Source organism: Glycine soja, chromosome 11, assembly GCF_004193775.1.
Source record: "Glycine soja cultivar W05 chromosome 11, ASM419377v2, whole genome shotgun sequence".
NCBI classification, from domain to species: domain Eukaryota; kingdom Viridiplantae; phylum Streptophyta; class Magnoliopsida; order Fabales; family Fabaceae; genus Glycine; species Glycine soja.
The window spans coordinates 51,663,847-51,691,579 of record NC_041012.1 but is presented as its reverse complement, the minus strand read 5'-3'; the positions used below and the strand labels follow the sequence as shown (position 1 = coordinate 51,691,579).

General features: G+C 32.5%; 4 protein-coding genes across 5 annotated transcripts; 2 read left to right on the top strand and 2 right to left on the bottom strand.

Annotated features, from left to right (window-relative positions):
* Positions 1-233: 233 nt before the first annotated feature.
* Positions 234-3,159, bottom strand: LOC114375269. The gene is made up of 3 exons (XM_028333048.1): positions 2,239-3,159; positions 922-2,150; positions 234-807 (listed from the first exon to the last, which is right to left on the bottom strand). Exons 1-2 carry the CDS (start codon positions 2,675-2,677, stop codon positions 1,195-1,197), a joined length of 1,395 nt encoding a protein of 464 aa, XP_028188849.1. The 5' UTR covers positions 2,678-3,159; the 3' UTR covers positions 234-807; positions 922-1,194.
* A 148-nt stretch (positions 3,160-3,307) lies between these two features.
* LOC114377080 lies at positions 3,308-5,916 on the top strand. Its single transcript, XM_028335472.1, has 6 exons — positions 3,308-3,813; positions 4,507-4,559; positions 4,951-5,038; positions 5,134-5,232; positions 5,455-5,576; positions 5,673-5,916. Exons 1-6 carry the CDS (start codon positions 3,397-3,399, stop codon positions 5,707-5,709), a joined length of 816 nt encoding a protein of 271 aa, XP_028191273.1. The 5' UTR covers positions 3,308-3,396; the 3' UTR covers positions 5,710-5,916.
* Positions 5,917-6,602: 686 nt separating this feature from the next.
* LOC114377079 (WD-40 repeat-containing protein MSI4-like) lies at positions 6,603-11,587 on the bottom strand. Of its 2 annotated transcripts, XM_028335471.1 has the most exons (14): positions 11,405-11,585; positions 11,269-11,332; positions 11,044-11,193; positions 10,760-10,825; positions 10,542-10,616; positions 10,365-10,440; positions 9,628-9,826; positions 9,151-9,232; positions 8,588-8,661; positions 8,364-8,475; positions 8,181-8,255; positions 7,559-7,638; positions 7,229-7,328; positions 6,603-6,961 (listed from the first exon to the last, which is right to left on the bottom strand). In XM_028335471.1, exons 1-14 carry the CDS (start codon positions 11,515-11,517, stop codon positions 6,866-6,868), a joined length of 1,362 nt encoding a protein of 453 aa, XP_028191272.1. In that variant the 5' UTR covers positions 11,518-11,585; the 3' UTR covers positions 6,603-6,865. The 2 variants fall into 2 exon arrangements, 1 of the variants encoding a protein (XP_028191272.1); XR_003659037.1 differs by lacking the exon at positions 7,559-7,638 and having other exon boundaries at positions 11,405-11,587.
* A 1,638-nt stretch (positions 11,588-13,225) lies between these two features.
* Positions 13,226-21,828, top strand: LOC114373409 (protein ROOT HAIR DEFECTIVE 3 homolog 1-like). Its single transcript, XM_028330872.1, has 23 exons — positions 13,226-13,229; positions 13,647-13,796; positions 14,188-14,254; positions 14,335-14,437; positions 14,955-15,025; positions 15,194-15,257; positions 15,348-15,413; positions 15,533-15,580; positions 15,671-15,733; positions 15,846-15,902; positions 16,102-16,260; positions 16,347-16,415; positions 16,507-16,598; positions 16,666-16,744; positions 16,988-17,153; positions 17,332-17,456; positions 17,794-18,056; positions 18,133-18,229; positions 18,325-18,492; positions 19,177-19,281; positions 19,818-19,912; positions 20,870-20,966; positions 21,239-21,828. The coding sequence occupies exons 1-23, from the start codon at positions 13,226-13,228 to the stop codon at positions 21,431-21,433; spliced, it is 2,403 nt and encodes an 800-aa protein (XP_028186673.1). The 3' UTR covers positions 21,434-21,828.
* Positions 21,829-27,733: the final 5,905 nt, after the last annotated feature.

Genomic DNA, 27,733 nt, shown 5'->3' with positions numbered 1-27,733 from the left:
ATACTGTGTCTGGGCCCAATATTGTGGTCCTTGGACTGGTTCAATAAAATGCTGGTATGTCTTATTATAAGCTTCTATTGACAGCCACTCATGACACATGTCCTCAGGCTTCCCTCCTTTGTGAGTTATTGTTGCAATGGCATGTCGGCATGGCATCCCTACATCAAAGTTGTAAAATCAGCACACATGTAGGTTAGGAATGAAAAAAAACTATAAAAAACACAACTTGTTAGTTGCCATACTCCACAAGTGCATGTCCATTCACCTAAATTGACCTCAACCTTATTCCCCCACATGTGGACCTCATATCTCAGGCCCATGTTATCACCACACCAAATGGGAGTCCATTGATTAGCAAAATGGAATTCTTTTTCTAGTCTTTTATACTGCACTGGACATAATGGTCCAGGTTTTCCAGAAAGTTTAACCTTGCGGGCAGCCATGGTTCTCATGATATAACTTCTAATTTCTTCAAGCATTGTGATAATAGGCTTGCATCTATACTGCAGAATTCTGGAATTGAATACCTCACAAGTGTTGTTGCATATATTATCCACCTTGGGTGTTGTACTGAAGTGGGCTTTTGTCCATGCTTGTTTGGGCCATTTATTCAAATACTCCCAAGCCTGGCAGTTGATTGTCTTCAAATGGGCCATATGGCCTTCAAACTCAGCAACAGTAGTGGATTTTGCACATTGCCACACAATTCCTTTAAGTTCCTTGCTTTGTAAAATTTTTCCAAAGATGCAAGACACAAAATCTATGAGGTGCACCAGGCATGACTTCCTGTAAAGCTGGAATAAGTCCCTGAAAAATTGCAGCAAAGTAGTAAATACTTCTGGACTAGTCCCTAACTTATGTCATTAACTTCAATTAAATACCTAACTTATGATAACAATTGCAAATCACACCATGTCATACCTTTTGCATGTCTGACATGAAATTCCACCCATTCTGTATGTAATCCCCAAGATCTTCATGCAACAAAGTTAAAAACCATTTCCAATTGTCTTTGTTCTCAATGTCCACAACAGCATAAGCAATAACATAGATGTGGTTATTGCCATCAAGCCCAACAGCAGAGAGCAAGTTTCCTCCAAATGCACTCTTTAGGAAACATCCATCTAGACCTATGAATGGTCTACATCCAGCAACAAACCCCTTCTTACAGCCAGCAAGACAAATATATAGCCTCTAAAATTGTGGTGGACCTTCTGGACTTGGCACTGTGTTGATCTTAACTGTTGATCCAGGATTGCTCCTCAACAATTCATGTGCATAATCAAATACTTTGGCATATTGTTTCCTCTCATTCCCTTCCACTAATTGCTTTGCTTCTTTCATGGCTCTCCACATCTTTGTAACTTCAATGTGCACTCCAAACTCTTGCTTGAAATATTCCAAAGCTTCAACACATTTAAGGGTTGGCTGCATTCTGAGTTTGCCCTCAAGTTTACTGACCACCCACTGTCTATTTGCTTGTTTGTTGTTCACTTCTCTGCAGCAATTATGGTTATGCTTAAATGTCTTTATCTGAAAAGAGTTTCTAACTTCATTATTTGCACAGTAGATTTCCCAATCACAAAATGCCTTCTTGCATTTTGCTCTAGCCCTCTGTTTATCATTCTTCTTCCACTTGAACTCCCTGCCCATCAATATGCTATACTCCCTCAAGGCAGATTTAAATTCATCTAGAGTACCAAACTCCATCCCTAATTCCAACTTCTGTTCACCAACTCCACTACTTTGACTATATTGAGGATAAACTTCAACATCCTCATCTTCATCATCACTACTAATGGGGATATTAAGCTCCTCTGAATGATAACCATCTGTCTCAACTTCAGCTTCAACTTCATTCAACATACAAGAGAAATTTATAAACCACTCAGCATCTGTCTCATCACTGTCAACTTCCCTTTCCTCCTCACTATCAGCAACATCTCTCTCTTCACCATCAGCATCTCTCTCCTCACCAGCTTCAGCATCTCTCTGCTCACTACCATCTCTTTGCTCACCAGCATCAGTATCCCTCTGCTCACTACCATCTCTTTGCTCACCAGCATCAGTATCCCTCTGCTCATCACCATCCCTCTGCTTACCAGCATCCATCTGCTCACCAGCATCTGTCTGCTCTCCAGCACCAACATCTGCATCAATGGTCATAAAGTAAAAATTAATCATATTAATTAATTATGGTAACCATGTCGGACCAAGTACAGATGAATTAAAACTTACCTTCCTCATGGCCAGCAACAGGTACATCATCTAAATCATCCTCATTCTCAACAGCTTTTCGAATTGGATAACATTCCAAGTACAACATTTGTGGGACTTCTTCTAAAATTGGATCTACTTCATGATGAAAATAAACATTTATCTCATTCTCATTTTCAAAAGCATCCCTAACTAAGTGTAATATATCTCCATCAGTTGTACAACTCCTTAACCCATGATTAAAATCTAAGTCCTTATCAATCAACCAAAAACATTCTCCTATATTACTATACTTCTTACAAGCTTTCACCAGATCATATAAGATAAATGCATTCAGGCAATCTGCAGATATATCCTCCCAAACGTCAAATTCTCCGCCTATATATTCAACCTTTCCATCACTGGCACGTGGAGTGAATCTTCCTCCATGGTGCAATACTAAAGTTATATTATCATTCATTCTACACAATCAGAAACCGCAAACATGGTCAGATATTAGGAAATAAAAAAACCTACCTCAAAAAGCGCGAAGACATTGACATTGTCAAAAACCGCGAAGACACAATCAAAAACCAAAAACATTGTCATCTATAAAAACAGAGCATCATAAACGAAAATAATAAACGATCATAAACCTCCCTACGAAGCGCGAAGACAATGCCGCAAATGAAACCCCTCGAACATGTAAAACCCCAAATCAAACCACCAAAACAATGCAAACGAATTGAATGAAACCACCAACCTGACAAAAAGCGCGAACCCTCAATCACGAGAATGCAGGGGAGGGAAGAGCAACAGTGAAAGGGAAAATGGGTTTACTTCATTTTTGATTTCTTTTAAACCTAATTTTTCAATTCAGTCCTTGCCTTGCCACATAATATTGCTGACTTGGACTCAAACCTGCCACATTGGATGCTTACATTTGCCAAATAGACATTTGACTAACGGATGAAATTAGATTTTAACAGCAGGGACTTATTTGCATAACGGAGGTAAAGTTAGGAACTATTATGAATTAAAATTTAAGTCAGGGACTAATATGTAAAGTGGTTACAATCTCAGGGACTAAATTGCCTATTCACTCAAATGAAATGAGAATAGGCAGCAGAAGCGGAATAGAATATTATCTCTTTTTTCACTTTGCTTCTCACTCCTCCTTTTCTCTCTCTCTACGTTTCCATGGAGCCTCCACCTTCCTATTCCTATTCCCCATTCCCGTTCTCGCTTGAGCGCCACCCACAAATACAAATGCACGATCCCATACTCTTCTTCCTCTTCTTCGCTTCTCTCTCCTCTCTTCTCTTCCTCTCTTTCTCTCTCTTCAAGCGCTTCTCAACAAAAAGAGAACACAAAAACCATACTCAAAAAGTGCCCAGCTTGTTGGAAGAGGAACACAGACCCAAGAAGAAGAGGAAGAAACCTAAGAAGAAGAGAACCCAAGCTGACGACGCCGCCAATTCGGGTTCGGGGCTCCGACTCGAATCCACTTGTCAGTATCCGTTTACGTCTTCCAGTAGCGTTATGCAGAGAAAGATCAAACAGCAGTACGATGACCTTGTCAAATGCAACCACTTGAAGAAACTCACACTGCCGCAGGTTTTTCTCAAGTCATATTTGAATTCTTTGTTTGCTTCCTGTTTGATATACGCCTTTGTTTTTTTCACTAATTTATTACCCTTTTCTTTTTAATATAGAAATCTGTGCTTTTTAAATAAAGGGTAAGAACAGTTGCTGATAGGAAAAAATGGTGTGGTATTTATGTGTCAGTGAGCAGGGTATGTATGTTCTATAGATTGATTAATCAGGCAATTTAATATGTTAGTGTGTGTTTGGGAAGCAGTTGAATTATGTACATGTAAAGTACAAACCTGTAAACCTTTTGAATGTATTTGGGTTGTTTTGGATGAAGCAGTTTGGGGGAATATATAGAATTTTCTTAGGAAGCAAGCATACTATAAACGTAGTGCAATAGTACAGATAGCATAGATTCAGTGTACATGATTGATAATATTGTCTATCTCTACAACATGACATGCCAAATGATTTTGTAGATGTGCCAAGGGTGCCCTTAACTCCTATGTTGACAGCAAAGTGCTCTTTCTTTGGTAGTTTTCATTTTATATTTCACAATTAGAGGTTATTTTCGCTTTAAGGATCATGAATGGTCTTTTCGTTTTTTATGATACTTGCAAGTTGCAAACTATTATTAATCAAAATGAGGTATCGGTGTCAAATTTATTTTAATGTGAACCTCTTAAAAATTTAATTCTCTAATCCTATATAATGCAGGTTGTGCAGTTTGCTAATAGTTTGATTGATGCTAGAAATGAGTTACAGCACAAGTATGTACAAATTTATTCTAAAGCACGTCGGATTTTCTTTTCCCTTTTTTGGTCCCCCTCTCCCCCTGCACATGTAGGTGTACTTATGGAAACTTATTTTGCATTAGAGACATGTCTGTCTACCTTTTACAACTATGCTAGCATGATAGTTGTGATACATTTGTTCATATTGGAGATCTCAAGATTGGTTGGAACTTGGAAGGGATTAGTTAGGAACAGTTAGTTGAAAGGGATTAGTTAGATAAGGGAAGAGGGATCATTCTGATTTGTTAGCATTTGGGAATTTAGCAAATGCTCAGCTGTGAAAGTGGAAAACCCTTGGAGGAGAGATTTTTTACCATGTTTTTATGCTGTGTTATTCTGATTCTTTTACATCCTCTTATTATAACAGAGCTGATGTGATTCAACGTAAGTTTGTAATAACAAAGGCTTTACTATGCAAGGCAGACAGATCTTCTTTTGACCGCCTTCATCAACAGGTTGGTTAGATAGTAATGTGTTGTTACTAGGGAACCTTTATGCCATCAAGCTAAGCTTGCAGACACGTTTGATGATCTAATTTTTAATATTTCAGATATACAAGCTAGAATTAGAGCAAAAACGTTTAGAAGAGGATGCTTTTGTTTATAACTCGCTTCAACAACAGCTTAAACTGTCACCAGCCTACCAGAAGGTATACACTTAATTCGAAGCCTTTATAGGAGGATTAACAAACATCTTCTCTTTAATTTTATTGCAAAAATATGTTAATGTTATTTAAATTACACTGTAAACACTACATGTTCATACGGTTCTTGGATTTGAAATTTGTTTTTCATCTGCTCAGGAAATTTTCCTTGTATTGACTAACATTTTCTATGATACGTATGCTAATTATTTAAATCTCTCTACAAAGATGCTTGAGCTTGGAGCTTGCATGGAGAAGGAAAAATCAAGTGAACTGGGAGAGAACAGAGATGAGTTTGCTGAGATTACTTTTGAAGAATTGTTAGCACAGGAGAAGAAAGATTCATTTTGGTTAGTTTCATTTTGCTCTTCTCCATTTGTTTATATCTTGGAGGGGAAGGGTTGGCTTCAAGTCTCCAATAACCACTTTTTTTTGTGTTTGCACAGGCAAAGAAATGGGAAATCAAGACTAAGCTCAAGCTAGTAACACTACTAGCTTGGCTGACTGTAACCTCCTGAGTTAGTTTAGTATGTACATCCAATACCTGTAGCTGTGTATTGTCACAGGAATGCTCTTTTTGGTTCCTTGCCTGTGCCAATTTTGGTTGTTAATGGAATATAGATGATACAACTTTGAGTTTATTTTAGAAATTTATAAATGGAAGCCAGTTAAATTGAAGTTAATGCGATATACGATGTAGTACCACAAGCATTGTTACCCGTCTAAGGCCAAAGCATGGCTGAGACTAGCATTGTCACCAATTGTGTTAAAATAACCAACATTCCAACACTGTTAAGAACAAAGATGTATTTGGATTGTCGATGCCAAGATAAACAGCCCAGCATACACAGCTTTCAAGGTTTAAACTCCCTATTGCTTCCTGCTGCGTCCCATGTATTCTGGAAAACCCAATCCGAAATGCAAAAATTGTAAGTGATCAGAATTTTCAAGTAGTAGGCTGATGAAAGTTTCGTCAATGGTATATGATCTAGTGCACATTTGATTTTGCATTTTCTTTCAATGAAACACGTATTTGGCATGATTTATAGAAGTTAATTAGCTACTTGTGTTGGATGCGACTCTTGACTATTGAGTACACGTATTCGGCATGATTTATAGAAGATCAAGATTCTAATCTTGTCACTGCTATTGAAAAAAAAACCTGAAATGATTTGGGTGTAACAGGTGATCATAAAAATTTATAAATTGAACAATGTAACAATAGCTTCTGCAATGGACATGGATGTCGTTATTTATGTGTCGAACAGAAGAGAACAAGCTCATGCAAATGCAGTATAACCAAAAAAAAAATGTTAAGTGGCAAAAAAATCATAATAGTAAGTGCAAATGAAGAGAACTTGAAAGAGACCCCAATATGAAGTACTGAACTAATTTTTTTTTCCGAAGAATCATATACCTTCTATTCGAAACAAAAGATGCAAAACGTGTTTCCTATTTTGCTTGGGTGAAAGCAGACGTTAAAACAAGAACAGCACATCCAAATGTTTAAAGAGTTTCCCTCAGATGAAGGATGTATCAAGTCGTTTTTTACATTCTAATATTTTTCTTGTAACTTAGATCGAGTAACATTCCACTCAAAATCCTGGCAAGAGTTGAAAGTTATAGTTTCAAAAAGATGTCATGAGTTGCATCCAAAAATATGTGATCTGAACTTATCCAGCTCAGTGAGCACCTCCTCCTCCGGTCGATATATTAGATCCATCATCCGCCATATCTGCATCATAAAAAAATAGGAAAAAGAAAAAAACTTTAGTCATATTACATAAGCAATAATGACCAAAACTTATGATACATATCAGAAAATATTTTCATATCTCCGGCATTTCACTATTTCCTTTTCACATTATAATAAAATCAAGAAATTCATGGGAAGAATCTGTTAAACAAAGGAGTATAATGAGGTTTGGCATAATTCAACCCCACTTGTGCCACAATCTGTTATGGATGAGAAATCCAAAAGATGCAATAAATTTCTGTTTACCTGTAGGGTGCCACCTCCACCACTACTTTCACAATCATCAGAAACACTAACAATTGTCCATGGATCAGATGCATTCCAGTGGAAGTCAACAACCTTGTCCCTGAATGCACAAGTATGCATCATATTAAAACATTACTATTAATAAGATCTATAAGCGTTGCATGGTAGGTACAGAGTATTTACTACACCAGTCAAATATTACATCACAGCAAATTACAATATTGTGCAATTGAACAGTCCCAGTTGTAAAACTTGAACAGCTTAAACATAATGTTGAATTCCAATGAACTGAATAAAGAAATGAAAGCACACAACCATTTGATATCATACCTATGCCCAGCATGTCGAAAGAATAAACCAGGGGGAGCATTTGATGCTTTTGAATCAGCAGAGTCTGTTGTTTTACCAACCTAAAAGTAGCAGTTTTTTAGCTTGACACAAATTTTAGATAACAAACACAAACATGCAATATAGGAAAAACAAAATCTGACAAATAAAAAAAATTAAAAATTCAATAAGCAAGAGTGATAGAATAGCTGTAGCCCATTAAACCTTATCTTGATTTTTACGAAAAGGTCCATTTTTTTCCTGCCAACAGGATTCTATGCATGACTTTACCAAGCAGTGATAATTTGGAAAACTAAATTATCATGATAGAACTAGCCTGGCTGGAAATAAAAACAGATAAGCAAGAAGATTCTTTCAAATATTTCTGATATGCAGCATTTAGATCTCATTTTTCCTGGAAGGGTCAAACAATTTATCAATAGACAAAAATAACAAAAAGGCTTGTGAATTCAAGTTTTTCAGTAGCTCTAGCACTCAAATAAATTTGAAGTCCATAAGATCTACATTTGATTAGTATTGGCATAATATACAAATTCACATTTCATAAAAAGAGAGGTGGCATGGGACAAAAAGGTCTATGACTTAAAAAAATTAGAGTTCGAACCTTGTCATGGTCCCAGATGTTTAAAATACCATCTTCAGCAGTACTTCCAAATACAGATGACTTGTCAGGACTCCACTGAAACAGATCAAAATTGTAGGTAACAAGCACTCAATTAAAATGCCCATAACTGAAGTGCACATTAAAACTGCAATTAAAAGAAACAAGGTGGGATCCCCCAGCCACCTGTACACAGAGGACTGCTGCATCATGACCTTCAAATTTATAGACAGGTGATCCAACTCCGCTACTTGTAAGATTTCGACGATCAAACATGTGAATTGTATTATCAGCAGAACTGGATCCAAAGCAACAAAAATTAGAATGAGGATTCAAAAGGCCAATAAACTGTTTTAAGAAAAATCAGAGCTTAATTCATGTTCATTCAAATAGTCAGGGGCAGGGGATACCCAGTCAGGATAAAATTTATATCATGAGGACTCCAATCAACACAATGAAGATCTCCATTATGTGCCTTGTCAACCTGCTTAAAAGATAACCATGGGGCAAAAAAAAAAGGAAATGTAAGCATATTCAAATCTAAATCACAAATGTTGCATAATACTGATAATAGTAATAGAAATAAGGAAAAAAATATCAAACCCGAATGAAAATATACATGCACAAAAGAAAAACAGATGAGATTAATGAAAAACTATATTTTCAAACATGCCAAAAATTTAAATGTAGCAAAACCTCAATTAAAAACATTAGTTGTACTCAAGTCATTTTCCTCTTAGAATAAATATTATTAATAGTAACAAGTTATGAGCATTTGTACCGCCAAGGGTTAGGTTCATTATTCACAAGCCACCAAACTCTTTATGCAATTCAAATTCCACAAGTGATGGGATGCTTGTGATGATGCCAAACGTAGAATATTTCTCTTCTTGACTAATTTCAGATATTAACATTTGGCGTTTTGAAACATGAAGAAAGCATCAATAATGTAGATAAACTGAAGAATTTAAACCTTAACAACTGGAGCAGATCCAACGCGTGCATCCCAGAGTATAAGGCGAGAATCATCACCTACACTACAGAACTCCAGCGCACTACAATTCATAGTGACAAAAAAGTGCAGGAAGTATATCAGAAAACAATAGAAAAGCAAAGGAGAAAAATAATATGAAAATCAGCAAATCAACCCATTAATATTTGACTAATATCCAAAACATAGTTTGAAATTGAAATTTGACAGTTCAATTAACTTAAGTCCCCCTTTGATAAAACAAAGTGGTTTGATTAACACAGCAAATTCTATCATAACAAAATAAAATATCAAAGAATTCATATGACCAGAATTATTATTCTAGAACCAATAAATAACATGCAAATGAATAAACTGCAAATACATAGCACATGATAATATATTTTACCAAACTCAAAGCATAAATAGTTCCAATTTAGATAGGACATAAACTGACACATTAAAGCAAGAAACAGCCACCTTGATGGGCAAAATTGCACGTCTTCAACAGTGTCCTCATGACCCTGGTAAATGCCCCTTGGTTCAATACAAGGGCTTTCTGTAGCTTTTGTATTATTGCCCCCAGTTTTAGAGCCCTGTTTAACATTGGATGCTGTTTCTACTGCTAAAGTTGAAATATGATCATGAACACTCCATAAAACCACACACTTGTCCTTCCCTACCATAATGAATTCAAACAAAGTTAACAAAACCACTGTCCATAAGCAGTAAATCATCCAGTAAGAGTAAGGAAATTACCATTTATTTTTTGCCGGGAGAAAATTAACAGATAAAGTTTAATATAGTAAGAGCAACATTAACAGCACGACAAGTTTATGACCAATAATAAAAATGAGTGTGTTGTTGATAAGGTCAGTTTTATAAGATTACTGTAATTGTGGTATTGATATTGATAATATGCAAATTTTAAGATAACTGTTCCACCCTCAGATCCCAAAAAGTTAATGCTTGAGTAAGAAATCAAAGTTATCAATGGCAGAAGGCCAGAATTCCACCATATAAGCACACCATTCCGGCCTATGGTGCAACCATAGCAGGCAGAGCAAATTGCCCATGAAAGAGGTATCGAAAAACGCCATGTCAGAGTGTTATGGCAGCGCAATAACAATTATTTAACAACATTGTAAGAAATTTAAACTAATGGAAAACAAACTTGACATCTTTTGTGATGAGAAGGCAATAAAAAAGACTCCAACCTCCAGAAAGAACAAAGGGTTCAGTTGGGCACATAGCCAGAGCAAATTCAGCATTATCCTTATGGCCAGTTAATACCTACAAAAAAGGTATATGGCTTAATATTTCAGGTGCCTAACTTATGAATAGAGGTGTGGAAGAACCAAATTTTGTAAGAAAAAGAATGTATGAAAACAAACCAGGTCTGGACGGGAAGTGGTAGCCCCCAAAACAGCATGACGATTAGGTTGAGTTTCAACATCCCAAATAAGTACCTGTTTTACAAAAAAAGAAAATTATAATTCAGTTACAAAACTTTGACTGGTTCATGACAACAAAATTGAGGATAAAATTCAAATTCAGGACATGACGAAAATCTAATTTGAGGGAAAAGGAAACATAAAAGGCATTGCTTAACCTCAGGACTATCCGTATGAGTGGCCACTATCTTATTGTTTTGCTGAAATTCCCTGATTCTATTCACCTGAAAAAAATAAGTAACCTAATGCTCAAGTAAATTATAAACAAACATCACAGATTATAAATACAGTTTGAAATAGCAAGCTATAGAGTTGGTTGAATAATGTGGGTGAGTTGTAAAGCCCTTGTTACCATTGGGGCTGGCGACTATGGGCGGCTATTTGAGATTTAAAATAGTGATAGTAAAACCCTAGAAACAACACAAGTAAGAAGCATGCATACCTCGCCAGGATGAAGTATAGTTTTGTGCTTTTTGACAAAGGGAGAGCGTGCTTCTTCGTTAAACTGAGAGATGTGCTCAGCAGCAGCAACCCTGGGTTTAACAACCTCGCAGTTGGCAATAACAAGGGTATTGGGAACACTGCCATCAGTCTGAGAAGAGAAGAAAAGAGTGTAAGTAAAAAAAATTGAAAAGGAAAAAGCATAGGAAATGAATTAAAGAGCGACCTGTTCGGAAAGATAGAGACGGTGGCGGTTCTTGTAAGTGGCTTGCTCTAGCTGAGGACCCCATCTGCGATTGCGAAGATGAATAATAATTTGGGAAATGGAAAACCCTAAAGAATAAAGTAAAAGGAGAGAGAACCTGCAAGAAAGAGAAGGCCAGACGAGGTTGTGGTTGGCGAGCCAATCGTAGAGAACGGGAACCAGAGACTTCCACTGAGTGTACCTCTCCTCCACCTTCTCTTTCTCCTTCATCTCTCTTCTCACACACTTTCTTCTTCCCGCCTTTTTTCCCTCTCCAAAATATGCTATACTACTCCCTCACTTTCTCCCCAAATTTATTTCTTTTTATTATAAAATGTAAATACTTTATACTCTAACACTTATAAAGCTTTACACAATGATTTTATTATAACACATAATCATGCATTTATCATAAATTTTTTAAGTATTCAAATAATCATTTATAATTATGAAATTATAGTGTTAATATATTTACATTAAACTCTATAAATAATACTAATGATTTTAAAAATGACAAAATCATACTATTAAAATAAATATATTTATGCTGATGATGCTTACATGTGAGAATAAACATGTAAATGAAAAAAAATAGTTAATAGGTATTCATAAATTCCTAAATTTTCACTCGTTTGCTATTCTCCTTAATTACTTGACAGTTGACACCTGGACACCCACCAAAATTTTAATTCTCTTCATAATTCAGCTAATTTAATTTTCCGTGCATCAACTAATTTATTTAGATTCTTAATTTCTATCGAAAAAAACCACTTTTTTTTAATTCATTCATATAAATAGATTATAGATAATACTGTATTTATTAAAAACTTATAAGATAATGTTGTTAAAATAGAAAATTGACACGAATAAATGAGTGATGCTTGCATGTGAGAAAAAAACATGTAAATAAATATAAAAAATTAATTAAAATGTACTAATAATAAAAAAAATATTATTATTTGATCATAAATTACTAGTATTTTGTATGATTAAATTATTGATTTTTGTCATTGTTCACGCTAGGAAGTAGGAAACACTATCAAAATTCCGTATCACTAAACTCTCGGGATCAATCCCTAATACAACCAGAAATTACCAAATGTTGTTAAAAAAAATTGGTCGGGTTGTTTGTTTTTTTCAACAAAGAAATGTAATGTAATAGTCTTCACCCTTTGACTTCACTAAGATTTTAATTTTTAATACACAACTTTGCGGGCGGGTCCATAAAAACGTGATGTCCTAATGCTTTTAAATTGGGTTCAGGAGGCACTCCTAAGCATGAAAATGAGAATATGCCATGCATTATTACAGATTATTCTCTTCATTTTTAATTATAGGATTTTAAAAAAATTATCCTTTTTTATAAGATCATTTTTTAATTTATAGATATATTAATTATTTTTTCTTACATATTTTTATTTAATTATTCTATCTCTAAATATTAATAAGAAATAATTAAATGGATAGAGAGATAAAAAAATGATAAATTTAGAATAATAATATAAATAATTGATAAATTTAATATAATTAACTAATTCTCTAAAGGAATATGAATTAATTATAAGAGTATTATAATTAGTAACAAAATAAGTTTACATTTTCATCAATTTCAAGGGATTGGTTTAATGATCATCAAGATAGTATGCAAAATAAAAATATGTTGTTTCCAAATTTAAAGATGCATAAAATAGCCAAAATCGTAAAGGATATTTTTATTACCACACACAATAGTTTTGTTCCAAAAAAATACAGAAAAGAAAAATGTGTGTTGTGTTGTATGGCAGAGACAAGGAGAGGCAAAGACATTGCCTTAGGCAGAGAACAATTTGAAGGATAGTTTATAAAAACGAAAACGAAAGGGCAATGATCCCTGTAAGATGAGAGATCACACCTTCTTTTTAAAATTTTCGTGCTTCAAATCCAATCGCGATCCATGCAAATGGGTACGTCTCTTTCATTTCCCTCATTCATGCATGCATTTTCTATGTAAATATACTCATCAAAGCCTTCTATTGTAACTCCTTTTTCTTCCTTTTTTTTTTTTGTAATTTCCGTTTATTACAATTGCATCAAATATTAATGGTGTTAGTGGCTAGCTATAACGGATAACGATGTTTTCAGTTGTTTATTTATAAATGTTTTTCAAGTTAAGATTAATTTGTTATTAATTGATGTTGGTTTGATTTGATTAATCTTGGCCATTTGAGCCGTAACACGGCAAAATTATTAGATCGTTATTGTTTATACGTGAAAGTAAAATGCTGAGGTGACACCTAATTTAATATGTGCTTGAAAATTTTACTACAAGTTTTGTGCTTCTAATTTGTGTCCCAACTAAGATTGAGTATGTGTTTATCCAGCGAACAATGAGAAATGTTGTTCCACTCAACTTATTGATGGAGATGGTGCATTCAATGTTGCCGGGATTGAAAACTTCATGAAAGAGGTTAAATTAAGTGAATGTGGGCTTTCCTATGCCGTAGTTTCTATTATGGGTCCACAAAGTAGTGGTATGCTTCGTGATCTCAATTTCGTTTCTTATTCTTTTCCTGAGCAAATTTGTTGTGTAATTGCTTCTACTAGTCAATTTGCACTTGAGGATGTGTATGTTATTAAGATATATTTTTACTTAATACTAATGCTGAAGGTGATTGTATATTAAGATTGATGGGAATCGGGAATATTAAATTTATGTTTTATGCTTGTGCCGTGTGTGTTACTGACAAATGAGCAATAACTTGACGTTGATATTTGGTATAGGTTTATGACTCAATTACCTATATATACTAGTGATTTCTAATAATTTTATTAATTCCTCCCTTTGAAAATTTTATCTTATTATTCATTTTATTTCTATGAAGGGATGCTTAACTTGTTGACTTTTTTCTTTGGTTTGGACAGGCAAGAGCACGCTCTTAAATAGTTTGTTTTGCACTAACTTCACAGAGATGGATGCATTTAAGGGAAGGCATGTTTTTACAACCCCTTATATTCACTCCAACAGTTCAATCTAGCTATCACAATTAACAAGGATGTGCTTGTTTTCAGGTCTCAAACAACCAGAGGAATTTGGATGGCTAGATGTGTTGGCATAGAGCCTTGTACACTTGTGATGGATTTGGAGGGTACTGATGGAAGAGAACGTGGAGAGGTGGTTTTTTCCCACCTTAATTTTCCTTTATCTTCGTGGTCATGGTCTAGAGTTTGTTGCCTTTTGCATTTTTATTTATACCATATCTTGGCAATGCACATGCGTTAATGTGTTTGTAGCCCCAGTGGAACACAGTACATAATACCTTCTTTAATTATAATTTGCAATACTCTTATTTGCTCGTGATTTTTACGGGTAATGTTTATTTATTTATTTATTTTCCTTGTGAAATATTACTTTTATTTTTTGTTAGTAATGTTAAATGAGAGGATTCAATTATCTCTTAGATTCATTACATTTATGTATTTTAGTAAGTTGACGAGAATACATAACTGCAATCTTTCTGGTTTTGCATTTGCACTATAGTGGATTAACAATAGTCAATGATAAGGAACTTTTGGCTATTCAAACATGTAATTAATCTTCCACTAGGAAAAATTAGAACAAAGAGAAATGAGACATGATATTTTTGCCTTGGTTGTTTCTCCATTATACTGAAATCCTCTTTTCCCCCCAGGATGATACTACATTTGAAAAGCAAAGTGCTTTATTTGCTTTGGCTATCTCTGATATAGTGCTAATAAACATGTGAGTTCTTTTACCCCTTCTTCCTTTCAATTATTTTTAATATAGACTTGTGCTAGAAATTTTCAAGTTAGTGTAACTGTTGTACTTCTTTGTTTTAATGTTTTTTTTTTAAGTCAAATCTTCTTTCTTTGTGCGTTTGATTTTTCCTCCCCTTTAATATTTGTAAAGGTGGTGCCATGACATTGGTCGCGAACAAGCTGCAAATAAGCCGCTGTTAAAAACTGTGTTTCAGGTATCATTCAACTACCTATTGATTACAAGCAATAGTTTCCAATCTAAAAAGTTGGTATTTATCTAATTGCATGCTTGTATTTGCTTTCAGGTCATGATGAGATTGTTTAGTCCACGCAAAACAACAATGTTGTTTGTCATACGTGATAAGACAAAGGTGTGAAAGCAAAATGTTGCTGCTTGTTTTGATAATTCTAAATATTTTTCTGTGTTTCATTTTTGTATTGTTTATATATCTTCATTTACTATGATGTGATCAACCTTTTCCATTCATAGACACCGCTTGAAAATTTAGAGCCTGTTTTGCGCGAAGATATTCAGAAGGTAATGCAGTTATTTCACTTTTATATGATGTTATCAAATAGGTATCCAATTTTTTTGTTGACCTTTATTTCTCTACTTTTTACTTGGCAGATATGGGACTCTGTTCCTAAACCAGATGCTCATAAAGAAACCCCATTAAGTGAATTTTTCATTGTAAGATCATCATTCCTTTTTGAATCACTTAACTTAATAATGTTCACTTAAACATAGTAGAGTTATATTGGACTTTTATAATAATTTTTTGCACTTGGCTACAAATGACCAGGTTGAAGTTGTTGCTCTTTCTAGTTTCGAAGAAAAGGAAGAACAATTTAAGGAGCAGGTATGAATTAGCACTAGCTTCCTTTTGGTTTACATGTTGCTGGCATTGAATGACCGATTGATTATCAGCATGTGTGGTTAATGTGGCTTAGTGTGTGTATTAGTTTTGCTTTCATAATGTAAAAAAAAGTTGGCCATTTGTAAGTAAATAAGTTCTCTAATTTGCATGTATTGATGATTCTGATTAATCTTAAATATAGGTTGCCAACTTGAGGCAACGATTCTATCATTCTATCGCTCCAGGTGGGCTTGCAGGGGATCGGCGTGGAGTAGTTCCTGCTTCAGGCTTTTCTTTTAGTGCTCAAGAAATCTGGAAAATCATAAAGGAGAACAAGGATCTCGACCTTCCTGCCCACAAGGTAAATATCTAGATGTTATGGTTCTACTGCTTTTGTTTTACATGTATGTTGATTTTGTTAATTATTTATGATCCACCCACCTGTAGGTAATGGTTGCTACTGTACGATGTGAAGAAATTGCTAACGAGAAATATGACCTTTTTGCTACAAATAAGGTATTTACATTTCTTTTTTTTTGTATTGTTGTCAACGCTTGACTATCTTAAGTACTAATGTCATGGAAATTATGTTGTAATTATAACTCAGGATTGGTGTGAGTTGGAAGAGGCTGTGCAATCTGGCCCTATTTCTGGATTTGGCAAAAAGCTCAATTCACTCATTACCACTTGTCTTTCAGAGTGAGTATAACTAATTTTATGACATTTTTTATGGCTCACATATTGAGATATTTTTCTTTTACTCTAGGTATGATGCTGAAGCCAACTATTTTGACGAAGGTGTGAGATCTGCAAAACAAAAGCAACTTCAAGAAAAATTGTTTCAAGTAATTCTTCTTAACTTCATTTTTGTGCAATCATGATTGTTTGACCTTTTCTTTCATGTTAACATAAATGAATTAGCTAGTGATTATCGAAAGAGAAACAAAAATTGGTGATGTTGAAATAATACTGACTAGTTGAGATATTGAATTGTCATGTTTATTTTTCTTAAATGCTTTTGGAGATTTGTGATAATTCTTAGATTTATAATGTTGTTATATTTCCCTTAATGCCTTTTCAATTGGTAGCTTGTCCAACCAACATTCCAAATTGCGCTGGGACATATAAGGTCCGGAATTTTGGATAAGTTCAAGGAAGCATTTGACAAGGCATTGAATGGAGGGGAAGGGTTTTCATCTGCTGCCAATAAGTGCATAGAGTTTTATATGGCTCAGTTTGATGAAGGATGTGCAGGTATTGAGAAATTTGTCTATCGTATTTTATTAGACATCAACAGATTAAAGTTGAATGCCCAATATCTTGAAAGGAAAAGAGTGACCAAAACATAAGAGATTTAAACTTATTTGTTGCAAGTATGCATCTAACTCGCTTTAGTGAATTACAATTCGGCACTGATACATTATCCTTGCAGATGTTGTTATTGAAATAGCAAACTGGGATACATCTAAAGGGAGGGAGAAGCTACAACGTGAAATTGATGCACATGTTGCATCCGTGCGAGCATCTAAGATGTCAGAACTTGTTTCATCATATGAGGTACATGTCTGACATTCATGCTTCACAAATTCTTGAGTGTATTTGAGCTCAGTAACAATTGCAATATTGCAGATGATATATGTTTGTGCCAAATAGACCAAATGACCAATATTTGAAATCTTTTAGATGGTTATATGAAATTAGAAATAGAAAATGTGTTAATTGATAGTTTGATACAATGTATTTTTGTCAATATTTTTTTTTGCCTATTAATTATTGCAAGTCAAAATTTATATGAAGTTTTTTATGCTTTGTGAAACTTGGTGGAAGTTTGTTGTGTTTCTATAGATGACTGGCTAACTTCCTAGGAAGTTTGTTGATAATAGTACCCTTGCAGGAAAAACTAAAGGAGGCCTTGTCTGCACCTGTTGAAACTCTATTGGATGGAGCTAATAGTGATACTTGGCCATCAATAAGGAAACTTCTTAATCGTGAGACTCAATCAGCTGTTTCTGGGTTCTCTGTTGAACTTATCAGATTTGATGTGGATGAACAACAAAAAAAGAGCATGATTGTGAGTTTAGAGGATTATGCTAAGGGTGTGATAGAAGCCAAGGCTAGGGAAGAAGCTGGCAGAGTTCTAATAAGTATGAAGGACAGGTATGAACCTTATACAACATGTAAGTTTACTTGTTGAGTTTTACTTTAGAGGCACTTATCTTAAATTTCAAAGCAGGTTTATGACATTGTTTAGTCATGATTCTGATTCAATGCCTCGTATTTGGACGGGAAAAGAAGATGTTCGAGCCATCACCAAGTCTGCCCGCTCTTCCGTATGACATATAATTAAGATTCACATATCATTACCTGAGTTTGTATTACATTTGAGATTTGAGATACCCTTTTAACCAAATTTAATAATTTACAGTGCTTGAAGTTGTTGTCTGTAATGGCTGTAATTCGCTTGGATGATGGTGATGACATTTATGACATCGAGAAAACATTAATAGTTGCATTGGCAGATTCATCAAGCAGTTATGCTAAAGATAAGAGCACCATGGCAGTTGAACCACTAGCTTCAAGCACTTGGGATCAGGTGCAATTTTATTGTCGCTAAATTATATTTGATAAAATGATAGATCAGAAATGCAATCTATGAAGATAATTAACCGGTATATCTTTTCTCTTAATCTAATGTCAAAGTGAGATAGGAACTAGTGGGGTGTGAGTGTATGGAATTTACAATAAGTGAAACAAAAAAGAACGCATGTTGGTACAAACTTGAGCCCTAATCAAAAGGTTGTACCAAACTATTGATTGAACTTTGCTCCTCGATAGTTGAGGAATTCCGATGATCTTCACTCTAACAATTTATCACACATCATGTGCATGAGCTCATCCATCACATCACTTCTTCCAATTTCTTGAGTCTAACATCTAGCAACCAAGTTTCTTGCATGTCTTGGTCCCTGTTCCAACTCTCCAATAGTCTTTCCATTAAGTCCAATCTTACCTCCATTCTTGTAGACACCATTGAAACCTTTTTATCCCATGTGATTGGGTACCCAAAGCTCCTAGACATAACTCTATACCAGTTTGATACAATTGTATCAAAAGAAGTGGGAATGAAAATAGAAGAATGATAGAAATTTTATTGAGAAAAAGAATGATTAATATATATATTAGGTTAAAGAATGTTGTGTTTTGATCTCCTGCATGTTCTTATGATTTGAGAATATTTTCTATCCTATCATTTGTTCTGATTTAATTTTCTCTTTAGGTACCACCCTCTAAAACATTGATCACACCTGTCCAATGCAAATCCTTGTGGAGGCAATTCAAGATGGAGACAGAATATAGTGTCTCTCAGGCCATTTCTGCACAGGTATAATGTTCTGTCCATTATTTTTATGATTTTCAAGGTTCCTCTATTTATAGGAAAATCTATCATTGAAAAATTATAAGAAATATAATTCCTATAAATTTCTTTTGTGGTCTTGTTTAGTTCCTTGCGTAAAGATTACATAATGATTTGCTGACTAGTGGACATAATTAGTTTGATAAAACATCATGGATGCATATTATGTAGGCATTTGATTTGTCAATGATCAAACATTTTACTAACTTGTATAGGTTTTTTTTTTATATAAAAAGGAGTAACTTTTTTTAAAATTATCAAATGGGAGTAAATTTTGAAAACAAATACTCATTTAGGGATAAATCGTTCGACTTTGTACACAAAAGTTGGATCAAGATTTACGATTTTTGTGTACAAAATTGTGATTACTTTTATGATTTACTCCTAAATGGATACTTTTTCCAAATCTATCCCATTTGGTAATTTTGAAAAAAAAGTCATCCCTTTTGGTAAAAAAGCCAACTTTTACTTATTGATGGTGTGTAATTTCTTTTTAATTTCAGGAAGCCAACAATCGTAGCAGGCACTGGTTACCTCCACCATGGGCGATTGTGGCTTTGCTTATTCTTGGATTTAATGAATTTATGACACTTTTAAGGTGCAAGCCAACTTTACCCATTTGATATCTTTCTAACCTTTTTTCCTTTGGAAGAACAAGGCTCTATTTATATTCTCTCTTAACTTTCTACCTATCTTCTTTGTTCTTAAGGAAGTTTTTGCATGTCCTCCATTGAAATCCTAAAAAATAACCATTAGATGAGCACCATAAGAAAGTTAATAAACCACTTTATCTCAAGAAACTCGATAACTAAAGCATCTTTAAAAATTCTTTAATTGTCCAACCATGTGATCGATTAACAACACAAATTGCAACCCTCTTTACTTCCCAAAACCTCGGGAATAACATGTTTAACATTCACAAATTTAACATATTTAACATTCACAAAATTCAAAAATAAAAAAACCCTACATTATTAGCAGTGGCAGATCCAATTTTTTTTTTTTGCAGTGGGACAAAAATAGTCTAATATTTTCTCAAACAAAATATTATATAGGCTTTATTAAAAATGATAATAAAAAATTAAAAATAGTAAAATTTAAAAGGATAAAGTGGAAATAATTAGTATTAATTTATTTTTTCTTTTATCTTTTACAATTATTTACATTCATCTTATTAAAAAAATAATCTTGTGAAAATAAGTTTTATTTTTTTATGAGGAAAAATATTTATTTAATATATTCAAATAAAAAAAATTATTTTGCGGGAGCAATTGCTCCATTTCTGCCACTGATTATTATCACCTACTACCTAGCAGCCGAACAGTGTTAAAAATATGAAGGTAGCAGTACTGATATTAACCACTAATTGTAAAGGGCTGGATGCACCCACACAAAGAAGGCGGCTACCAGAACAACCTCATGTAATTTGTGATTGAATGGGCCTTTTCAAGATTAAAGAATATAAAAATATTCAAGCCTAAAGAAATTTCTTAACTTTTGTCCAGTTGTCTAACTTGACTCTGGTCTCACCTAAATTTGTTTTTCTTTATGGCAGAAATCCCTTGTATTTAGGTGTCATCTTCGTTGGCTATCTTCTCATTAAAGCCCTATGGGCGCAGCTTGACATTACGGGTGAATTTCGCCATGGAGCTGTGAGTATCTTTTATGATTTGTTGTTCAATCCTTAAAATGTTGACTTGATTTTTTTCCTCTAAGAAATGTAACATTTCTGAACTTACCGTAATATTACTTTACATTTTATCATTTAAATTTAGAATTAAAACAAACTGAAACTTGGGAACCAAATGCCTTGACTAAGGTTTACATACTCCTATAAGGATTTCTTGAAACAATTTCTCAACCACAGTTTACTTGAACTAATCAAAATTATGTTTAGTATCCTAATGTTTTCTTTTTCTTCCAGCTTCCCGGAATCATCTCCTTGTCTAGCAAGTTTGTTCCAACTATCATGAACCTTATCAGAAAACTAGCAGAGGAGGGACATGGGCGCCATGCAGCTAAGGTTCCCGCTGGTAGAGTTACGTCATCTAGTGCTTCATCTAGTGTAACTTCATCGGGCAATGGAGCCGAGTATACGAGTTCATCAAAATATGAGTAGGCAAAGGTAGTTATCTTACCGAAAACCAAACTATTCTGTTGGAAGATGGTGGTTTCTGCAGGGTTTTTGCTACTCCAGGAATTTTTTTACTTGTGATAATTTTTTGATGCATTCAAAGGTTTTTTTTTTTTTTTTTATGCAAGTGCTGCGCATGAGGGCTGTGTTTTGTTTCGAGATATCTCTCTTCCAGTTAGGTTCTTTAGTTAATTGGAGAAGATTCTACATGATTTGTGTGTAAGAGTCGAGTGTGTTCCGAATGTATCTTTCCTGAAAGTTTAAATGTTAGAGTCGTGTGTTTATATTAGATTTTTAAGATTTTGACACTGATGCAACTGCTTGTAAGATCATGTTTGCTAACAAGGTTCAAAGTAAATATACACTGCTTACTTCTATTAGCTTGTTTGACTTTTGACTTTGGCTATTAGACTTTAGAATTTCAGGATTTATGTTTTGATGCATGAACAAATAATGGCAAAAAAAAAATGTCTGTCTTGTTAACAAGTATGCATTGGGCAAAAGTTAACTGTAAACATGTTTAGCTCTTTTTATATGTTGTGGTAAATACTATAATACTCAAATAAGTGACAGAATAAATATTTGAATACTCAAACATTTATGTTTATTTCAAACAAATTGATCTAGTTACTTGATAGTTAACTAGATCTATAACTTATGAATTGTACCACCAAAAGGAAAGGGAAATTTTACTAGTTTTGTAAAACTTTTTTTTTTAAGTTTGATACATTTGATAAGATTTAATAGGCTTAATATTTTTTAGATAATATTTATTTACTCAATTAAAAATATAATTAATTATCTTTCTTGATATTATATAGTTATATTTTAATATACTATTAAATATTTTAAAAAATAAATTTATTAATATACATATTTTTATATATATATTAAATATATAATTGAATTGAATTTATATATTGTACGATTTAAAATCTAATTGTTAGAGTATAAATTACTAGTATTCACAAACCTTATTGGCATTTATGTTCAATTTGTTGACTTTGTGCAAGGAACGTGAATATCATAAATTTCATTAAACCAGAATTGATGACTCAGGCTAATATGCCGTGGTGCATAACTATCAAAAGATGAACCTCGGGAAAATGATCAATATATATAGCCGGACATAAAGAAAAATGATACATTCACAAATTTTCGCATACGTTTAAATTCTGACAGTTAAAAAAAGATTTGAGTGAAGTTTAGTCGTTATTAATTTTAATTCATATAAAAGGGCAAGGATATGAATAGATTTGTATATGTACGTATTTTTACCTCCCAAATCAATTTAATGTCTGTGTCACCTAAAAAGAAAAAAAAAAGTAATGAGAAATAAGGAATGCCGAAAATTTGATCAATATTTGTGATCTAAACACTTAATTGCCTGCCTAGATAAGTGAACACTGATCTTATTTTTTGGTTCAATACCAATTCTTGTAAGAAACCCTTTTAAAATATGATTGATAAATATTGATGGGATAACATAAGTATAATAATATAGAATAAGTAACCAAATATGATTTTTCATTTTACTTTTATATGGTGGGGTATGGATGCACAACATAAATAGTTTAAAAGTAGATTAGAAAATTATATTCGCTGAGTCTAATCAGAATTGTTATATTGGGTATATATGGACAATTGTTTCCTGTTCTTTTCGTATATTACTTTCGAAAATAATATAAGAAATACAGGAAAAAATACCAAAAGTACAAGAAAAAAATACCTTAGATATGAGTCTAATCGTAATTATTATATTGGATATGAGTCTAATTAGACAAAAAGAATAATTGGTTATTTTTTATGGACAAAATTTGGCATTCGCGGAGTTTGATCAAATTAATAGCTTTTTTTTATGTTTTCATTCAATTTATTGAGTAATAATTGACTAAAATAAAATGAGTGTAATAGCAAATAATTTAATTAAATTCTTATTTCAAAAGTGTTTATCATATAAGCACTCATGAATCACAATTGAAGAGGAAATACGGTTGAACATTTTACTTGTAAATTTAAAGTTGTTTATTAGTTATCATGAAAACTTTGAAATGATTAAACTAAAAAATGTTATGGATATATTATAAATTATATATCTTCGTAACATCTCTCTAATACTTAACAAAAATATTTATTTCATAAAATAAGCTATAATTAATTATAAAAATGAGTTTTCTTAGTGCAAAGCTGTTAATATATAATATAGACACAGAAGTCTTTCTCAGAAGTTACATATTTCTTGTCAAAAAAAAAAAAAACAGTTACATAGATAACTGTCAGAGAAAGGTACATTTCTTTTAGCGGTCCTAAAAGAAAGTCACTAAAAAAATGCATTTTTAAAATATTTTTTTAAACTCTTACTTAATAGTTTTACGTTGTATCCCTTAAGAAAATATTAAAAATTTTCATATTTGTGTTTTGTTTTGTTCTATTTCGTGACTATTTTTAAAATTCAACATATTAATTAGTCCATTATTTTCTAGCAAATTAAATTCAGAGTACATCATGATTTTTTTTGACATAAGTACATCGTGATCTTTATGAAGTAAAATTTAAAGCTTAATATACAATCGTACTTATTCGGTTTTAAAGATTTGTTAAACTTTTAACTCCATTTTTTATCTCTGAAGCAGAGGTTAAATACATTAGAATTGTGTACATAGACATATAACAAGAGTTTGCACTTTGTAATTTATTTATTTTCTCTGGGAGGTGGGCGTGTGTTGCACAATTCTATTTTCGGTCGGGGAATTAAGAAGGATCCAACGACTTTGCTAGCTAGTAGTAATTCTACCATGCCCCCCCCCCTTTTCTTATGGCAATTTAAACTTTTCATGTCACACTTGCATGTAGCATGCATGTGCAAATTAATAATTCTCATGATCAATTTGGTGTATGCAACCAATATATTCATATCGTCTGCCTTTATGGCTAGTGTTGAAATAAATGAAATTAAAGCGCCACGAATCATCAACCCCTTCCTCTTGCATTACTAACTTTCCTTGTAATGATTTTTTTATTGATCGAATTATCACTTTCTCATTGAAAGTTTTTATTATGTCCTTATATACTAGTATTATTTTCTTGCAACCTTGTTTGTGGAGATAGGATAAGACTTTGGTTCGTGTTCTGGATATGATATAGGTACAAACAAACAGATTTCCATACCCGTGTTTTCAGATGAATTAATATTTGTCTTCCTCATCACTTGGGATATATCTAGATAAATCAGATTACATGCATCAGAAGCCTTCACTATTTCGGCTTTGAACTTATAGTCGCTAGACACAACAAACTGTAAGTCATAAAGAAGCAAATTAGAAAACAATAACATAAAGCAATGATTATTATATGTGTATCTTTGCATTTATTAATAATACACGAGTTGCACATCGTTTGGCAAATATTTGTACGTATGGTTATATATTAATATACATATATATACTTTCCCTCTTCTCCATTAATTTGTGCGAATTTGTTGGGGGGAGGAGGTGGTATGATAATTACTTGTCTTATTAATTGTATCTAGCAATTGTGGTTTGTATTATGCATTGAGATTGATCTTTTTAATTTCTGTTTAAATGCTTTTACGCAACCCATAATAATTAGATGCAAACGTTCGTATATGGAGATTGCACAATGAAGTACTTGTTTAATTAATTCGCTGATCCAAAATACCAAATTAATCTCCCAATCGATGAAGGGGGCTTAATTATTTCAAACGCTCTCCAAACTGTAGATCAACTAATATAATGGGTCATTCACTATCCAATTTGTCTTTCAATATCAATGTTACCAGTCAACCTGATAAACAGAATCACCAAATAATACCGGCAATGATCACCACAACAAAATTTTCTACGTCGGTGCTGAGACACGTCGCCATTATAGAGCTGTGACTTAGTAATAAGAAGAACCATCAATTTCCTCCAAGTCATGCCCTTGTAATAAGAACCAGAAAGGGTATAAGTATAATTTTTCAATAATGCAAAGTCTTAATATAATTAAACTAAAATTCAAAGACGTCAAAATGAAGATTTTAATATTTTTCTTCTAAAAACCATAAAACTGAGAAAAGAAAAGTAAATTTTTTATAATTATTAATCAAATGAAAATGAACAACCAACCAAAATACAGTGAATGGAGAGAAGTTACATATATTTGGTAGAATATTAAATATAGAGCTTTATTGCTCTTGCCGGTGAGTGAGCTGTCTTGGTGTAAAAGTGGTGTGGTTCAGTCTGCAGAGGATGTATGTGATCAACCAAATCCAACGGTCAGCTTCCTCTGAACTTCATTTCCTCATTAAATGCCTTCTTCAGATGTTGTTTCAGACTTTCTGAACAAGCACGGGAGAGTTACATTTATTGCCATTATTGCTTTCTGAGAATTTAGTTCGTTTTTTTTTTTAAATTTAATCACTTTATTATGTTAATTGTAAAATTTTGATTCATCCTTTAACTTTAGGTTTTGTATGTAATACCAAGTATTTACTATCAATGCTATTGTGACGACTGTATAGATACATAATACTCTACTATACTCTTACATCAATATTTCCATTGAATAATGAATATAAAGTTATGACAAATGCTAATAAGTGTAGTAAGGTATTGATTAAGGGAGTGAAAGGATATTTTTTTTTATTTATTGAAATGTGAAATTCTTCTATGATTTTTAAATTTTACATAATTTTTAATAAAACTTCCCCTTTTTAAGACATCAGTTTGCAAAATCTTAAAGCTAATGAATGAAACAAAGTTGTACAATTAAAATAATAAAGACCAAAATTGTAAAAAAAATAAAAAGAAAACCAAATTCACAAAATAATAATAATATACAAGAACAAAAAATATAGTTAACGAACTATTTTTTATATTTCATATTATTTGTAGAGTATATATTCTTAAGAAAAGTATTGATTACATAAATATTATGATCAAATATTTTTAATGAAATACTAGTACTAAAAAATTATTTAAGTTTTGATGAGATTTTTTTTACAAAAATAAATAGTTATAATAAAAGTTAACAAATTTACTAATGAAAATTGTATTTAGATGACAGTAAAGTGCATAAATTATTTACGTTTACTCAAAATGATTACCTTTTTTATTTAATTTTTGAAAACCAAAAACTAACTGATTGTTTCCCTAAGATTATTTTCAACGAAATATGAACTATAATTTAATTTAATAATCTATACGCTCAAATCATTAAATTACTCGATTACTGATAGAATTAATTGAATTGTATTATATATTGAAATACGCAATAAATACAATAATAAAATTATTGCGATTAATATTGAGTTCTGGTTTAGCAGTTGTTAATACAGGACTTAATAATTAATTTGGTCCATGTTCAATTCTCAAGTATGGAAATTATATATACAGTACCAATTATTATTTTTCCCGTTCAAACTAGTTTATATCTATTAATACCAATTCTAGTCTGACATACGTTAGAAATAAGTTAGGTTGGGCTGGGGCTAGGTTTGTACAAGACTTCATCTTGACCCAAGTTTTAATTTAAAATCTAGGTATGACCTGCATGTTTATTTGGTATAAATCCTTTTTTTTAACGTTTTGTTCGGCCTTTTCAAAAGTATGGTTTGCCTTGAAAAACTTATTTAAATATTTATTTTGCAATAAATTATTTTAAATAAGTCAACAAAACTTATGTCTGAATTAGTTGTTAACGTAAAAAAATTGACTTTTTTTAAGCGTGCAGTAAGATAATTGACTTAAGCATTTAAATAAAATAATAATTATATAACCTCAAAAATTACATTAAAAATTTAATGATAATATAAATTAACTTACATGAAGATTTTGTTATTATTATATTGTATTTTTAATTAAATAGATTTTTAAGAAAGTTATATTCTCACTTATTTAGCAAATAGGCCTAACCTGAGTTGGCCTAATATGTCTGCTGAGGCTACATTATAGGCTCTCAATGAATAACAACCTCACATGTTTTTAATCTCTAATAACTAAGACTGGCTACCTAGCTGGTTTATTGATTGAACTATATGGTCTAAGTAATTTTAATAATATTGTACTAAGTTTTATAAATTATTAATAAAATCATTTCTATCAATTAAACTAAAAAAATCATATGTTAATAGTATAAATAATTTGAACTAGTTATAATATAAAAAATAATTATATATGATAAGTTTATTAATTTTTATAAGATTTATCTTAAAAGTTATACTAATTATTCATATGTGTAAAATTATTTTACTGTTAAACACATGACTATTAATATCATTCAATA